At 47.8% G+C, this 18,317-nt stretch overlaps 1 protein-coding gene across 4 annotated transcripts in view; it reads right to left on the bottom strand.

The window, feature by feature from the left end:
- The window catches only part of SLC9A8 (solute carrier family 9 member A8), a 32,427-nt gene extending 27,152 nt beyond the window's left edge, over positions 1–5,275 (bottom strand). For 3 of the 4 annotated variants that reach the window (XM_075517011.1, XM_075517013.1, XM_075517012.1), the window contains exons 1-2: positions 5,077–5,275; positions 4,177–4,355 (exon numbers count right to left, since the gene is read on the bottom strand). In XM_075517011.1, the coding sequence (XP_075373126.1) occupies positions 4,177–4,355; positions 5,077–5,084 (187 nt within the window). In that variant the 5' untranslated portion in view covers positions 5,085–5,275. The remainder of the gene's footprint in view (positions 1–4,176; positions 4,356–5,076) is intronic. The other variant, XM_075517014.1, reaches the window with a different exon arrangement.
- Positions 5,276–18,317: the final 13,042 nt, after the last annotated feature.

Here is an 18,317-nt window from a genome sequence, read left to right as displayed (position 1 = left end):
CTTTACCCAAATGGATAATCACAGAATCGGAAAAATTACATTGGAAGGGATCTCTCGAGGTCATCTAGTCCAACTTCCTGCTGGAAGCAGGGCTAACTTCAAAAGTCAAAGAATGTTGCCCAGGGTCTTGTCCAGTAAGTTCGAAAATCTCTGAAGATAAAGAATTCACAACCTCTCTCAACCCCAGTCCTAGTGCTTAAGTCTCATGGTGAAGAATTTTCTTCTCTCCAATCCACATTTCCCTTGTTACAAGTTGTGACTGGTGCTTCTTGTTCTTTTGTGCACCTCAGAAGAGTCTGGCTCCATAGCCTCTGTAACTCCCATTCAGTGGGACTATGAGGTTGTAGAACGGGTAACCGTTTAAACATCCTGGTTCTCATAACAAGCATCAGCCAAATTCTTATCCAAATCAGCAAGAGACATTTACTGCTGAGCATTGCTAGATGTTAAACTAGTCAGGGGAAAGGACCAGCATAGAAAAAAAACCAAAACAGATTTGGCTTGAAGTTAAAAAAAAATTAGAATTTAAATCTGATGCAACATTCACTTATTGTTTTTAAAAATTCAATTTTGTACTGTAGTAATGTATTTCATCCAGTAGGGAGAAAGTCTGTCTCACAACAAAAACAAAGGTTACACTCATATGAAAATCCCATCACAGCCTCTATGCCAATGGTAAAGGCAAATTACAAAGGATCTGTAGCAGATCCGGGTACCATCTGTGGATATGGTTGGAAGACACCACTTGATTCGTTTAGAACTACTGCAGACAGGAAACTTATCTGTAAGAATCAAATAATCCTGGATTATTAAATTCCTAACAATTTTCATCTGAATATTCCCCGCATTGAAAGTACCACAATTCTTCTCCCATTTTAACTTAGCTCAACGAAGGCTCAAACAAAGAAACAACATCTGGCCTGCATGTCTGTAATACATGTATTTCGCTCTAGTTGCTAACAAATCTTTCTGCAGTGGCCTGGGATATAAGCAGTATTAGTGCTTGTGTTTTGTCAGAAAGCAACTGAAGCTCAAGCAAAGTCAATAGCATTTTATATACTGGAATCAAATTGTGGCCTGTTAGTCGCAGCAGAGACTGTTTTAAACTATGTATTTGGCAAACCTAGCCTTAACTGCAACGGGAATCTTCATTCTCCTTACTCTGTGCCTTGTGCGACTGCGACTCTCGCCCTATTTCAGTGTGGGCAGCAGAGTGCCAGGCCACACTACAACAGCACACATTTTGAACTTGGGAATGAACTAGCTTCTCAGAACTGCTCTTAGTGATTTGGTTTAACAGCTCCTAGTTAACTAAAAACCAAACAGCCACTCGCAGATGGTTCAGAACAGCGCTTTCAATTTACAGCCTGAAAAGGTGCAAAATGGTCCACAAGTAGTTCTGAGCACTGGCATGGTTTGCTGGATCACACCACCTGTGAACTACTGGGGTCTACAACATGATCTGTATTTACTATAGTGTCACAAAAAAGAAGTACAAACCTCATAAATACAAATATCACTTTTCATCATCCTACTCTCCAATACAGTGCTAAGGAATGGGTATCACACTGATGCCTGCATTCTCCCACGTGTTATCTCGTACACCCAGTTCATACACAACATGGTGAGCACTTCATTAATGTGCACGTGAATAGATGGATGGGCTTACGAACTGAGCAGGACTCATGAAAAACAGTAATATTTGCTCTATTACTGGGATGTAATTTTTTCAGGGCCAAAGCTGTGGGTCTGGAGCGATGAGCAGGGATGGCTCCGTTCATGAAGATGGGCAGGGCTCCATTCCCCACATATTTACCCCACTTCCACTCCACCAATCTTTATGATATCAATCAATCGGTTCTCAAAACACCTGAGTTTACAGCACAATAATGCAGACTCAAACTGGTGTTTACTTTAAAATGCTGTACTAGAAACTGCAGCAGTTCAGAAGCTGACTAACAAGCAACTCAGACATTTGGCCGCCAACTGCCAAACAGATTATGGGAGCAATAGCTTCATCATGTATACCAAGCAAAGTTTTTATTCACCTGTCAATCAGTATTATTGAGTTTCGTATCAATTTCCTGCCTGTTAAACATGAAAAATGTGCATCCAGTAAAGACATCTAGGATTACTGTGTTAAAAGCATTCTATACTGGGATAGATCCATAAAGGCATCTGGACATTACGGATTTCCAGCAAACTCCAATGTAAGCACAAACATGCTTTCTATTTAGCACATCTAACCACCAGCTCCTTTCTACCAGCTTTTGACTGCTTTGCTTTGGCAATAAAACAAAAAGCAACCATAGTCTAAGAAGTAACTCCCACCACCATAAATATCATGGCAGCCTGGTGTATTCTTTAGCTGTTGGTCAGCCATTCCTTGTGTAAGACTGCTCAGTTTGTATCTGGCAGCATATCATCTGCTCCAGGCACTTGCACATATCACGAGTATAACAATCAGGCAAGAGGCTGGAAAAAGCAGTGTTCTGGACAGGCTAAAAGAACATTTGAGTGTCCCCTTAAAAAAGAGCACAGTAAAAGCATATAACATAACAGAAGGGAATTAATGGATCACATGAACATGGCAGAATAGAGGTATGACTTTGAACAGATAAACAAGCCATAGAAATCTGGGGTCAGAGACTAACTCATGCTACTTCAGGCACTTTAAACTTACAGCTTGGCTTTGACACAACACAGCTCAGAACGGATCTGCTTCTGGGTCTATTCCAGTTTAGAACATTTTAAAGGCCATTTTACAGCTCACGACATCCAGATTTAAGAGTGTTGTAGACATATCCATTTTCACTCTTCCTACACCCTTAAATTAGAGATTATGAATGGGAATAACCATGAACAATAAGTTTTTATACTGGCGTTACTTTGTGCAGGGAACTCCCCTGTCCTGAGGGTGATGCTTTTAAGATCCATCAGGGTATCAGACTGGCATAAGTAGGCTGGAACACAGCCAAAAAAATCATAGCTCTGGTCTTAAGTCCTAGGAATACAATTGTACCATGAATGGCCCTTTTAAAATCCATAAGACACACATATTCAGAAATTGTATTTTAATCTTAGAAGTCTTCTGATCTACTGCATTTTGCTTTGGTCTTTCTTTTGTTTCTGTTCAAATTCTAATATGCCATTGACCTCTGAGAAAACATTAACCCTCTTTGAAGACAAATAGATACTTTAGAAATAAGCAGACGCCTTCTACTTTTTGCTGCACTTAATGATAGTTATTTATAGGAGACAAAATTTTATTTTTTTAAACCCAAATTACTTGCAGAAGTTTCTGCACTGCTGTCAACTCCACACCTATTATTTTCTCCATTTGCTACTGGAAAGAATAACCACTTAGAAGACTAGGTGACCCACCTGTCACAGAAAAGTCTCTCAGTGTAGCTTGCTTTGGAGGAACCAAGCACACAAGCACAAAAAGGAAAACACACAAACCCTTAACCCTCCATGAAAGTTTTGTTATTGTTACAGTTTTGACTACAGCATTGCTCTAAGCAGATGGGGAGAAGTAACTATATTCTATTAAAGAAAGATAACAGCCCAGACTCATAGGAAAGTTGGGCATGCACCTGCCATTCAAAATGCCTATGTATGTTCAACAATGTTGATATAATTATGGCAATCTGCATGTTATTACTGCACTCTTGTAGGAATGTAAGAAAGTAAGGAGAGCCAGAAAAACAGATACTGAGCTTCAGTACTTGTGCACGTAAATCTGACAGCCTTCTATTGGCTTATGTAACAAAATAGCTGAGGGCTGTCCAGAAGTCCTAGAAATAGTTAAATTGACATCTATCTCGTACACTGTCCTCAAAGACAGCTGCAAGCACCACGGAGTATTCTGACAGTGTTTTTTTCATACATGAACACATGCCATGTGCTTGATAAAGAAGGCAAAGACAATTAAACACGTTGTTTGTACTTTGAGACCACGGTGAAAAGGTTTGCAATGGTCCTCAGCCTTCCCCAGGTTTGGGAGGTTCAGGCAGTTATATACCCAACTTTCTAAATCCCTGTGCCTGTACAATATTCCACTTCACAGAGAGAAAACCAGAGGAGAAATAAAATGCTATGATTTTTAAAGTTGGCCTATGTCCTCAGATAGAGTACGATTAATAGAGATTAAAAGACTTTCAGTTCATCATTCACCTAAAACAAGAAGACTAAAAAAAATCGTCATGCCACTAGATTGCTCCTCTTGCTGTGCTTGGACTCCAGTCTGAACTGGAAGTATAGGTTTAGCAGGTGTAGGTACCACCAATTTGGTAGTAGCAGCCAGCATAGTGTGGAGGGTGACATTGATGACTTCATGGGTGGCATTTGCAGACCTGTCAGGATAATATAATAGGTGATTATACTGGATGGGAGCAGCATGATCAAGACTTAGCCTACTAAAGACATGCACACATGAAACAACCATCAGATCATACTGAATTTGTACTAGCGACCAACACGTTAAGGTTGCTTTTTAGAAGTGGTCTCTGATCACAGACAGATACTGGAAGTTCAGATTCATGGAGCTGATTATTGCCGAGTTCCTTCACGCACTGCAGACGCCAAATATTCTGCACTGCAGCCTGGAATGCAGGTGAAAGCCTGACACAGCGAGAACTCGCCCACTTAGCCTGCCGAGTGTAACAAACCCTGCAGGGACTGCACTTGCCAGCTCCTACAGCCCTGCCTGCCGCGCAGGGCCGCTTCACAGCCGGTCTCCCCCTCCCGTGGGCAGGATGCTCCCGGACCCCCTGCAAGGGCCCGCGCTGCAGCCCTCAGCCAGGGGTAGGCACAGCCCCTCGGGCTGCCCCCGCTACACGGCGGGCCGCCCCGCAGCCCTCCGCCCCAGGCGCCGCGCCGAGCGGAAGGGCCGGCACCGCGGGGCTGGGGACACGGCCCGCCTCGCCCCGCAAGCCCCTGCTGAGGGGAAAGGCACCCCCGTCGGGCACGCGGCAGCGAGACCCTGCGCCAGAGGCGACGCTTTCCCGCCAGCAGGGCCCGGGGGAGCGGGCCGACCCCTCCCGCCGCCCGCGGCCCGACCGTCCCCACACTCACTCCGCCATCTTGCCGGCCGCCGGCTTAAACCTCCCACCGCGCTGCTGCGGGACCGCCCCGCACGCAGCCACTTCCGGGACTCCTGGGCGACACTCTAGCGAGCGCGTCCTCAATCTCTATGATCGGACCGGAGAGGGTCGTGGGGGCGAGAGCGCGCATGCGTATGGGGCGGCTGCCTGCCGCCGGCATCCGTCAAGCGGGCGCGTGATCGCGGGGGTGTCACGGGAGAGCGCGGGCGGCTGCGCGCGCGGCGGGCAGCGAGCTGTCGTGCCGTTGCGTGGCGACGCCGTGTCGTCATGCGCTGGTGCTGTGGAGTGATGTCACCCTGCCCGCGCTGCCCAGCGGGGCTGGCCTGCCCGCGGGGTCCCGCCCTGCGCCCTGCCCTGGCGGCGGCCCGCGCTGGGGACGGGCCTCCAGCCACCGTCGGCCAGCGGCTCCGTGTCCCTCAGCCATCGCTGTCTGGCGCCATGTCCCTCAGAGCCGCCATCCCCCAGCGGGTCCTTGTCCCTCAGTCGTCATGGCCTTGCACCTTGTCCTGCAGTTGCCATTGTCTGGTGGCTCCTTCTGCTTCAGCCACCATTGCCTGGCGGCTCCTTGTCCCTCAGGCGCAGTCGCCCGGTAGCTCCTTGTCCCTCAGTCGTTGTCACCTGGCAGCTAGTTCCCCGACGCTATTGCCTGGCTCCTTTCCCCTCAGCTGCCATCACGCAGCAGCTCCTTGTCCCTCAACTGTCATTGCCTGGTGGCTCCTTACCCCTCAGCTGCCATCACCCAAGCTCTTAAGTGACCCCTTGTGCTTAAATGGAGACTGAGGTCATGGTGACACAGGGTTATTGTTTCAGAGGGTGCGCTGGAAACCTGGGTATAATTGACTGCAAAAGTGTGCTGAAGCATTACGTCAAAATACTCTGTGGTGCCTAAAAGCAGGAAATGGATCCTGACTTATTAAATAAGACAAGTTCAACCTGCAGCTCCCCTAACCCTTTTCCGTGGTCCAAAGCTGATCCGTGGTCGGCTTTCACTGCTCAAGCACAGACTGAGAACCTAGCCTTACAGCAACAGGAAAGTGTCAAATTAGCATTTCTCCAGTTACCATCAAGCTGAATCAGAAAGCCGCTGCCTCAAAATCAGTGTCAAAATGCTCTTGAATTAAAATATCAGTCTGCCTTATCTGGTGTAAGTTTCAAATGCCCTCCTCTGGCACAGGCTGCTGCTGTGACTTGGGTCTCTAAGCTCTCCTGTACATCAGTTCTTACGTGGAAAATGGGGCTAATTAGCCTCCCAGCTTACAAAGCCAGTCATGGGCATACATACATCCAGTCTGTGAAAGTTGGAGATGTTGGGATCTGTTTGAGATGGGATCTGTTTGAGATGACGGGCACTATGGAAACAAAGAGTATAACAGCATCACATGCATTTCTGTTCATTTCTGGTTTGACTTCCTCAGGAAAAAAAAAAGGGGATTGTACAAACAGACATATTGGTTTGTACACCTCAGGTCATTTTGCAGGCCCTTTAGAATACGAGCTGTGCATTTTAATCAAAATGAAATTGTAGATTCAAGGCACAGACACACTGACGCTCCCGTGATCTGTTTGCATGAAAGCGAAAGCCATTCACATAGGTACGAACATGCATGAGTTTGAAGAAACTGTGAGATTTGGGCAGCAGCTGTTTTTCTTTTTGTCGCAGGTGGGGCAGAGCTGGAGGACATCTGGTTTCCCGTAGTGAGACTGAACCCACACCTCCTTCTTCGCTCTCATCTTCTGATGTGGTTTTGTGGTGACCTATTTAGATAGTCTTACTACAGTTACAACAAAATTTGTTTTTCCACACTGACTAATTTCTGATGATCTACAGTTTGCTAATCCCCACCCGCTTTAACTCATTCTCTCCATCCCAGTAGTGTTTGGGACAGTTTAGAGTGCATGACTTCAGCTTAGGCACATGTGATGTGGTGCACTTAAAGCTCAGTGGTGCCAGTGAAAAATGAGGATGGCACTTTGCAAGGTGGTGCAAGCTGATTTCCAGAGGTGATGTGCCCATCTTACTCCATTTGGAAACTGGGGGGACTGTGGGCCTCCAACACATCAGAAGCTCAGGTGCTTCTGCTCCTTGATCTCAGTTTTCACGATGCTCTGGAGTGGAGATTATGAACAACACTTCATCCATAAATAATGAAGCTTGATCCAGAATGTGTTACACTTAAGCTGATGAAACACAGGAAATTTCCTTGTGAATGCTGTCTTCCTTTTTTGCGCAAAAAATAAAATTCAGAGTTTGCCAAGCCTTGGCCAATTTCAGTATCTGTGAAGTGCTCCAAATGTGCTGTGTCAAAACACCAGAGGAGGTTGGTGGGAGTATGGAGGGTTGCTTCAGTACGAACAGAGACTGGTGCAGGTCACTCTAGGCAGCTGGAAGTAGCTGGTCACTATTTCCCTTGAGAACATCTCTAAAAAGAAATTGGTCTTCTGCAAATTTGCATGCTTTTAGCTCATAATAACTTCTGGGGTTTTTCTTTTGCTTTTCTGGGAAGCCCAGTGCAAATGCACAAAGTTAAATTGAAAGGGATCGAGGAAGAACGGGTGGGAGTGTGGCAGAGAAGGACAGTGGGGCCACATGCATCTCACTTCCACACAGTGCGGCTCGTGCTTTGGGTCACACGACAGAAGAAGCTCCCCTGCAGTGCAGCCCAGTCCTCCTCACCCGGTCCTTACCCTGTCCACCTAGAAATCAGAGAAAAAATCGTTGAAAGGCACCTCTGGAGAGCGCCGGTCCAACCTCCCGCTCAAAGCAGGGCCAACTTCAGAGTTAGAGGAAGTTGCTCAGGGCCTTGTCCAGAGAAATTCTGAAAATCTCTAAGGATGGAGAGTCCCCAGCTGCTCTGGGAGACCTCTCCCTGTGCCGCACCATTCTCAGGGTGAAGAACTTCTTCCCTGCTGCGCAGCTGGAAGCCCCCTTGTTGCACTTCATAACTGGTGCCTCTTTTGTTGTGCAGCTCTGCCAAGTGTGCTCCTCTCCCTGTAGCCCCCTTCCTCCGTATCTCATAGCTGTGCCTGTGCTGCTCTGGGTTAAAAGGAGTAGCTGCATCTGTCTGCAAGGGCAAAGTTTCTTAAAAGCAAATCAGCAAATGGTGGAAGAAGTAGAGCCATTGCAGCAGTGTAGGTCAGGGAAAGGGGCATGGCTAGAGTCCCGTGTAATCTTCACCTGTTTCAATGGGCTCTTGCAGTTGCCACCAGAGTGATGTTCAATTCTGTACCAGGCTGTTGCAGACTAAAGAAAATCATAAAACTGTCTTTCCTAGTCTCTTGAGTTTTGCTTGGTGTGAAGAGTAGGTCATCTGTCCTAAGAACGAAGGCCAGAAATTTTAGCTGTTTTGCTTTCTCTTTGCTTTTTCTTTGCTTTTGTTTCGTTTTGTGTTTTTTTGGGTTTGGCCTTGGCCTTGTTTTTTCAGTTGTTTTTGTTCCTTAAATCTTTCAACTAGCAAGATCAGGAAACTCCACGCTTGTTTTGTGTAACTGGCCTTGTAGCTGTCATGTGCTTTTAATCATGAGAGATTGATGTAGAAAAGGGAAGATTGCAGATGTAACTCTTCAGGATGTGAGCTGACCTTCTCCTCACTGTGCCTGCTGGCCCTAGCCAAAGGGGAACCACAGACGGGTGTTGGGGGCCATGGGAAGGGTTCAGGAAGGGACGTGGAAGGAAGAAGGATTGAGACAGGAAAGTAGAGGCCTGGGAAACTAGAGAAACACAAACCCAGGACTGAACCTCACAAAAGCCAGGATCTGAAGGGAAAAAAAAAAAAGGAAAAATGTAGGAGGACAAGGATCCCAGGGACCCCTGTAGGAGGGGGGAGCATCAGAGCGGCTGGAGGGACCAAGGGCTGCTGGGTCAAGCGACTGTGAGAACAGGAAGGCCCAAGTACCAGGAGGTGCAGTTGGTTAGATACTGTGAACTGTCACATTTCCACTGAAATGGAAGTGTCATCCCTCAAAGCAGTGCACTATGGGCAAAGTAACCACAGGTGATATCAAATTGTAACATCTAAAATGTTCTGTATGAAGAGATGGTGATTTTCATGTCTCATCTCTGACGCATCAGCAGGAAATGCAACTGCTTGCTTGACCTGTTGTGGCCACTGAGAAGGAGTAAGTCAGTGAGATACTGCTACCACTGAGATACCTACTGACCCAAACGCTGGTCTAGCATCGCTGTACAGGTGGTTTTTCAAGGACTTGGTTGCAACAGAAAGCAATCATTTTGGTAGAAGGCCTTTCAGCCTGCTTCTCACTTGTGGTTTTCTGATGCACAGCTACTGAGCATCTGTTGATTAATGCATGCACTGAATGTTGCTTTTACTGGATCCTAGGAATTTCACAGTTGTTTAAACTCATCTAAGATGATGTGGCTGTAGGTAACATAGTGTTTAGTTTTAATTCTTAAATTATACAGAGCAGCCTAAATAGATAGCTATGTGGAACACTGAGGGCAGGCACAGATGAGTAAGTGACCAGCTGTACCTTGTGCTGGAACCGTAGGGGAAGGTGCTAATTTACAGGCACAGGACTTTGTTCTCTCTTACAAGTGGAGACTGTGGGCTCTAAAGAGCAAGGGCATGCCAGATTTACTCTAGGGAGTGGGTTTAGCAGTTATGGCAGTCTTTGGCCTTGGAGGGATCTAGGTTAGCTTTTTAGATTATCTGTAAACACTGTGATCTCAGGCGGGTTGAACAGTCACCCTTGATTCAAGTCCTTCTCCTGAAATAGAGAGCACTGCAGCATTGGCTAGTTAGACAGTGGGAGGAGGCTGCCAGATGTTGTAGGGAAGGTGGAAGTGCTTCACCTAGATTTACTGTAGAACTAGCCTACAAGTATTTAAATATTCCAGTCACCTTCATAGCTTGGCTTTATAGTAAAAATAAAATATTCCCCAGGGTGTGGAGAGGCATTCAGCTCTAAGCTCACCTGAAGACAGATTCTGATTCTGGCATGGAATATGGTATGGGACAAACAACAAGATAAGCCTGGGATTTCAAAGACGTCAGGCAAAATCAGCAATATCAACAATACCAAAATCAGCGGTGGCCCTAAAATGTCAGTATCTGTAGGCTGCGTGTGGGGCAATGCCTATGGCTACAGCACCAAAGTGCAACAGGGCACTTACTGCTTACTGAAGACCTGCCTTTTGGGAGCTTCATCATCCCCCAGGATCAGCTCCATCACAGCTCCTGAAGATGTTGGCAGGCTGGGATGTGAGTGCTGGGGAACTGCATTGGCCTGAAAAAAACCTCTGTGCAAAAAGATCATCTCCTCCTACTCCCTTCTCTTGATTTTCCTGCACTCCAGCATGAGACTGAGAGAGAACGGATTGTACTTTAAAAGGAAGGGTGAATGATCTTTGTTATCAAACTCAGGACATTTATTTATTACACAGGCGAAGTTAAGCATGCCACTAAGAAGGTAGGGAAAGAGTCAACTGTGTAATTTGCTTGCTTTATTACTTTTGGGCAGATGGGAGGGATTCTCTTAGGCTGACTGATGAAATGCTGAAAATTGTTTTAAACCCTTCACTATATAGATTTGTTTTTATATCTTCTTAATGTGTCTTAGTATATATAGTGTCTTATTCTCTTGTTCTGTAGATATATGCAGTAGGCATATGCCTGTGTGTATACATATACACACACTTATATGTATAAATATAAACAAATATATATAGAGAGACAAATTCCAGGCACGAGTTCTCAGCAGATAATGTCTCTCCTGTTGCTTTAGTATTTGTTGTTTGAAGCTATTGGATGCTTGATTTGTTTGCTTTTCATTTCATGTTTCGTCTGTTTTTGACATGCTAAATCTGGAGTTTATGCAGGAGGAAGCAGTGACAGAGGGAAGCACATCGCATGGCTGTAGTCAGTGCCCACCAAGATGCGCTGCTATAGCCAGTTGCCAGAGGTTGTGATCCACCTGAAATGCAAACAAATGGCATCAGCCCTTGGGAACAGGGACCCAAAGGGCAGCAGGAGGGAATATTCCCAAGGACGCTGTCATGTCACCTGCTGGCACTGCTAGTCAAGTGGCTGAATACACGGGCTGAGGAGACTGAACTCCTCCCTTGCCTTGGAGGTGGGGACGGTGTGAGGAGTACCTTGTCGAGAAGCAACAGCTGACTTCTCCAGCCCCGTTTGCCCTTCAGGGAAATGAAGGGCTCCTCCTTTGCCCTCCTGACCCCAACCTCAGTTCCTCATTTTTGGCACCGGATGCTTGTTCATGCTGGCTTGTGCCTTGCCACACACCAACAACTGCTCTGCTGGGTAGGCAGACACAGAGGACAGTCCCCACCCACGAGCTTGCCAGCTTCCTAACAGACATGCTCTGCTGGGTGAATGGTTCAAACGCTGCCAAGTGGGGACAGGAGGTGCTGCCCCAGAGACAGGACACAGAGGAATTGTCCTCCCTCAGTTTTGCTTTTAAACAATGAATTTTTTTGCTCTGAGAACTCGGGCATTTCATGTGTTTCAGAGCTGGTGCTGTGCTTGTGCGCCATGACTCATCCGAGTCTGCTCTTGCAGCAGTCTGTGATGGGCTTCTGTCTCAAGACGTGACTCTCCCAGTGTAAATGGGTTATGCTTAGTGACAAGCTTCGGCAGGAGGCAGTTGCTATTTTACAAATGCCTAAACTGAGGCACAGAGAGGCTGGAGAAACGGCCCTGAAACAGACAGCAAGTCAACGGGTGAGCTGGGAAGCACATCTCACAGGGTCCCCTGCCCTCTGAGCAGCACTTTATCTTGAGACCCGCAAAGACTGGGGAAATCTGCTCCCACTTTTTCACCCTAATCTCCCAGTAAATAGGTTTCTGCTTGTTTACCAGCACAAACAGCTCTCACTAACACCACTTACTTAGCTGACCTTTCTGCCCACCACAGGCAAGCAGCCACATAGGGTGTCCACATCACGAGCTGGAGCCCAGCATGATGCAGCTCCATGGTTGTGTCTTCTGCCAGGCCCAGGGATGCAGCCGCACTGCGTCAGGCTAGCAGGTCCTGCAGGCCCTGGGTCTTCTTTCCAGCAGTGGCCTCCGAATGCTTCTGCACGCTCAGAAAATGAGGTAAGAGAAGGCAGTGATGACAAAGTACCGCCCTTTTCCATTTCTTCCTGAATGTCTTCCCCAAGTCAGTCTAGTTTCTTCTTTAAAGGGCTGTTCAATGCTTAATTTCAAACAAGCGTTGCAAGTTCAAGCCTCCCGCACCCTGCCACAGGTGTGATTTCTGGAGTGTATCTATATATTTGGTGCATGTGTATCCATCCCAGAATTTGATGGCACTTTGCATGTGTGTGTGCGTAGAGGAGATGACAGGGAAAGAAGATGCCAGCAGTAGAAACCATCATTTGTAAATTAAGAAAACAAAATAACCAAGAATGGAAAAAACAATTATGGACAGGCCAGAATTGGAATTTAAAAAAACAACACCCCCCCCCTTCCCCTACAAAAAGCCATCAGAGGCCGTAAGCAGACATCTCAAGAGACAAAGAGCAGGGCAAGCAGATGCAGTCCTCCAGCTACTCTTCAGTGTATTGAAATCACAGAAACTTAGAGCAGCTGCAGCTGCCTCTGGCAGCCAGTCCCCTGTCTGCATCGGGCTGTGCGCAGAGCCACCTCCTTTTCTGTTCTGGGCCTGGCTGCACCAGCTTCCTCGGACGCGGGTCCGTGCGCTGGGGGGACCGTGAGCGTTGTGTCCGCCTTCGCCCTTGGTGCTCAGGCGGCAGCTGCTTCCCGGACAGAAGCCATTCATCACCCGGGAGGTGAAACCCAAATACCAGAGGAAGCCTGGCCTTGCCTGTCCCCTGCTTTCCTCCCTCCCACAGCAGTCCTTCACTGCCTGCCCCTCCACCCGGGGTTGTTTTTAATGCTGAATACCTTTTTGTTGAGGGCAGTGTTTAGGTATTCTCTGCATTACATTCTTGTTGGCATATAAATTAAAAGTTCTTCCTCCTTCCTTATTACAGACTATCCTGAAAGCCCTTCTGTCAGTGGGAATTAACAAATCTTTGCGACAACTCCGATAAACAGAGTGTTTTGTTAGCTGGATTACAGTTACTGGTACCAGCCCCGAATGAGTCCAACTATCCGTTGTACTGGTGAGAAGCATCTGCTGTGACATGTCTACAAACAAATGGCAATGAGAAAAGAGAACAACTGTACAAACAACTGCATTTCTCGCTCACGGCGGTAGCCTGGAGCTGCTGGGCACTCCCAGGACTTGTCACCTCATGCTCACGTGAGCAGCCTGCTCTCGAGCTGCCTCTGAAACCTGCCAGCCCTTGCAGGAGGCAATGCAGAGCCCTTCCAAGAAGGATACCAGTCTTCTCTGCCCTCTGCCAGTAATGGGATGGCACGGCAAAGGCAGCTGGGACACGGGGAGGCACTGGGGTGGGCACTCCAAAGTGTGATTCAGTGACAGTGCACACAGATTTCCCACCAGCTGGGTCTTCCCAGCCTCCAGCCTGCTTCTGCTCAGTAGCCCTGGTGCAGCCAGAAAAGTGGAGATCTCTGCCCAGTGCTCTTTAGCAGGTTGTTGGGAATCCAAGCAGTAGGATCGAGATTTTTTAGGTACGCTCCGTTACCCTGCCCATGGTGCCTCCGCTGGGGGAGAGAAGTTTCACAGCTGGAATGATGCAGGTATCCAGTTCAGATGTCCAGATACCCAGCAAAGTGATAGCAGAGAGAAAAATAATAATCTGAATGTGCTGACTCCTGCTCTGACTAGCAGGCCATGCTCTCATGTCTCCTTTCCATCAGGGGCAGCTGGTGGTGGTTTTTATGGGCATTCCTCTGAAGTGTCTCCCTAGAAGAATGTTCTGCTGGTTCTGTTATCTCTGTAATCCCTCCTCAGGACAGCAATTGCTTTGTTGATAAAACACAGCTCCTGTTCACACCTACTTCACAAACCACTTCTGACACACAACACGAAGGCCCCGTATCAGAGAGGGGCATCCCTTCCCATGGCCGTATGGCCTTTCTTGCCCTGGATAGAGCAACATTGCTCCTGCAGCCTGGAGCAGAGATAAGGGGAGAAGTACAGATTTAATAGAGGTAAAGTGAAAAAGCGACAATAACAAAGATTTAACGCTGGCAAGAGCGGTAACTATCTCATAGGACAGAGGGGATATATAACACAAGAAACAGAAAGGATGAACGGAAGGAAACCTATCTAGCTGTGGTGGGCTGGTGAGCTCCCACCGAGTTGCTTGCTCCCCTCCAGTGGGATGGGGGAGAGCATCAGAAGGGCAAAAGGGAGAAAAAACTAGTGGGTCAAGACAAAGACAGTTTAATAAGTGAAGCAAAGCTGCACAAGCAAGCAAAGGAACATAAGGAATTCGTTCACCACTTCCCATCAGCAGGCAGGCAGGTGTTCGGCCGTTCCTAGGGAAGCACAGAGGGGTAACTTGGGAAGACAAACACCACAACCCCAAGCATCCCCCCTTTCTCCTGTCCCTGAGCTTTTATTGCTGAGCACGACGTCCTGTGACATGGAATATCCCTTTGGTCACTTGGGGCAGCTGTCCCGGCTGCATCCCCCCCAGCTTCTCACGCCCCAGCCTCCTCGCTGCGGGGGCAGAGTGGGAAAAAGAAAAGGCCTTGAGGCTGTGCCAGCCCTGCTCAGCAACCGCTAAAACACTGGGGTGTTATCAATGCTGGTTTAGTCACAAATCCAAAACACAGCACCTGACCAGCGCCTCTGAAGAAGCTCCACTCCGCCCCAGCCAGACCCCGTCCAGCAGAGGAGTGCCCGGCAGCCGGCAGCGCTGGAGGAGGAGAGCCTGGTGAAGAAAGAGCAGGAGCCGAGGGCAAGGCAATTGTTTCCTTTCCTTGGCAAGGCCGTTCTCCTTGGATCCTCCTCTCTTTCCAAGAAGAGATCAGCTCTGGCAGCCTCCTTTCACCCCTGCAACGACTATTCCAACAGATCCAGCCGCTCCTTCTCTCTGTCACGTCCATCTAGCCGTGGCACACGGATTGAAGTGGGTGCCCTGCCCGTTGCCATAGTTCTGCTGCCCATGTCTCTCCCCGGCGAGATGAAGCTGTAACCCAGCGGCTCCTCCCTGCTCTGAAAGCCAAGGCAAAGCCCCAGGGTCATGCCTTTGGCTGATACTCCCATTAATTTCAGGGACACTGCCAGAAAAATGGTTGCATGGTCTCAGGGTTTTGACTGCGATGTATGACATCCCATCCCTCCGTCCCAGCAAAGCGGTACTAGCTGAAAGTGATCAGTGCTATTCTAAACCTAGAAATATGCAGTGCTAGTGAAAATGTTAACAAAAAGCTGTTTGTTTAGTTTAAAATACCCTTACAGACTAAAGAGCTTAAATCCAGGTTGTGTACAATGAATGGCACACTGCAAATTTTTTTTTCTTGATTTATTTGAGAAAAATATGCCCATGGCAAAGCCAAACCCGGTTTGCTGTTGTAACTAGGCACTGTTCTTAGCAAACTTGCCTGCTGGCTGCAGTCAGCTGTTGTGAATAACTAATGGAGGTTGCATAAGATGAGAAACTTCGCAAATCTGGCTGAAACCAGCTGTCACGCTGGTAATGCAGGGAGTACCTCTCTTCCCTGTGAATCATGAGGTGGTGACTGGGGACATAGAGCAGTTAGGGCCAGCAGACCCATTAGGTCATCGCAGCTGGCCACCTCTGTATCACAGGCCATGTAGTATCGTTTGCAAAACCCTGTAATGAACCCCATAGCTTGTGTTTCAGGAAGGTAGGATGTATGGCTGACACATACATTCCAGAGAATTATGCTACTTTAACTGGGTGACGTCAAGAAATAAACTATCGCTTCCACTTCTGCTCTTCCAAAATTCAGCCTGATTTCTAATTGGAATATTTCTGGCTGCAGTTATGTTATGTAGCCACTCAGGTTGTTCATAACAAGCAAATATGAGCCCTGGTGTCTTGATTAAATTCCAGTTTAGATGATTGTATTCTGCTTTGCTACAGTTTCCACCGTTTCTGTACTCGCTGGTGATGCTCTGCCTTTCCTGCCCTGCCCTGTGTTCCTGGGCCATTCTGCACTGTCAGCTGCAGACCCTGCGTGGCCTTGGGCTGAGCTCTTGAGCTCCCTGGAGGAAACAGCAGAGGAGGCTCAGCCTGATCGTGGACCGCAGCCCTCGTTCCCGTTGTTCAGATGGAAACACAGCACACACGCAGCCACATATGCAAAACCAAACCAAAACTAAATCTGGCTGGCAGCACAAATAGTGCCATATTACAGTATCCAAGTTGGCACAAACAACCCCGTCGCACCAGAAATGTGGCCTCCATCAGGAAATGCTCTGCCTCTTTCAAGGTCCACCCTGACACGACTGTTGTCTTTCCCTGTGGGTGAACAGGACCGCTGCCATCCTGTGCGGGGGACCAGGGCTGGTGCCTTTCTTTGTTGCTTTCCTGGGCAGATGGTTTGTACACGCTCAGCAAATCCATCGCGCTTGAAAGGTGCTGATCCATCACACACACGTACGCAGCTGCCCAGCACCTCCACAACAAATCTGACGCTTCCAGAAGGTGTTGGTCTTGCAGCACGTTCACTGTGTGATGGACTGAAAAACGCTGTACTTTTTCTTCCTGATTTTTGCTGTGCGTGGCAGCACAGCTGGGGCTGCTGTACAGCGCTGCCAACCAGACTGCAGATCCCAGACTGCTGTAAATAACTCTTCTCTTCTCCCCAGGTAAAACATCTAGGCTGAAAAAGAGCGTGTATCTGGGGAAATGCAGGCAGGCAGCAAGCTCGCCTAGGGGGATGGCTGCAGTTCCGAAATAAGACGCTTCCAGGTGCCTTAGGATCCCTTGCACTGAGGGCATTAAATCAATACCTATTTCATTCCTATAAGCAGGTCCTGCTTATGTTAACAGCTGATGCTTTAAAGCATTAAGTAATTACAAAAATGAACTGCCCTGTAATGAGATATGTGATGGAGTAAAGATCTATTTAGACCAGATTGTCGGGACTGATGCTATGTAAACCTCCGAGGCCACTCAAGAGATACTTTGCCCCTGAATTCTGTGAAGAAAGAAGGACAAGGGATTTGTGCGTGGCACCTCCTGGCCTTGCGTGAAGGTCATCAGAGGGATGACTCTGCTCAGTGTTTTCCGGAATCAGTACTGAGAAGATGGTGTGTGAACAGTGGTGCGGGTGCTGCGACGAGCAGCAGGTGTGTGCCCTGCCCTCGGTGGCAGCTCAGCTCTGTGACACCGGCCCGATACTATTGAAATCGCTCGTTTACTTTCTTTTGCTCAGCAAGTCAAGCAATACCCTGGGACCAGGCAGTGCCCTTGCCCTTGCTTCACCCTGGACTTCTGCAGCGGTGTCGGGCGTAGAGCCCTGAATGCCGGGAGCCTGGGGCGGTCTGTGTTTATAGTTTGCAACCCCATATTCAGAGTCCTGCTGTTTTAGCTGTTACAAATAATCCTACATTCAAACCAACTGGCCCCGAGTTCCACTTTCTGCTCCATGGTGGGAAATTTCTGGTTGTTAATTTTTCAGAGGCACCCAGCGAAGCTGAGTAATGCAGAGAAGTAGCCTCAGACTGCCTAAGCGGGGAGGAAGTTACACATTTGGCGTTTGAGAAGATGTATGCAAATAGCTTTTCCAAGGCGTTCTCATCACCAACCACGTTGAAAGCAATTAAACCTCCCTCAGAGTGACACTTCCATGCAAAAAACATTATACAGCACGTCGCCAAACTCGAGCACAGCCAAATAAATCATTGGAGGCAACAATTCTGGGCTCTGAACTGTTGTTCTCCAGATGAGGTATAAATCGGTTGCAGCAGCAAGAGCAGCAGCTGTTTTTAGAGCTGGTAAAGGTCTCTTTAGCTTGACTTCACCTTTTCTGCTCTCAGTCGCGCTTGCTCCTGCAAAGACTTCAGAGTCAGATATTTATAGAGCGACAGCAGGAGTCCTGCTGCAAACGGGAACAAAATCAAGCATGAAAGGAAATCATTAGGATTTCCTCAGAATAAAATAAATATAGTAAAGGTGCAAATGCTCCTTCGGGGAAAAATAAAGGCATACGGCACAAATGGTGCCAGTGCCAAAAGCAGGTGGTAATTAAGCCTAGAGGAAAGGGAACCCGAAAGGGCGGCGTTGATGGTTCTAGCAGATCGCTCTCATGGGCTGAGCTGCTTCCTAAGCCTAAGATTCAGCACACGCCTAAGCCCTGCTGAAGTCCGTGCCTTTTAAGCAGG

The sequence above is a fragment of the Mycteria americana genome, chromosome 14, assembly GCF_035582795.1.
Source record: "Mycteria americana isolate JAX WOST 10 ecotype Jacksonville Zoo and Gardens chromosome 14, USCA_MyAme_1.0, whole genome shotgun sequence".
Classification (NCBI taxonomy): Eukaryota; Metazoa; Chordata; class Aves; order Ciconiiformes; family Ciconiidae; genus Mycteria; species Mycteria americana.
This window is presented reverse-complemented; position numbering and strand designations above follow the sequence as displayed.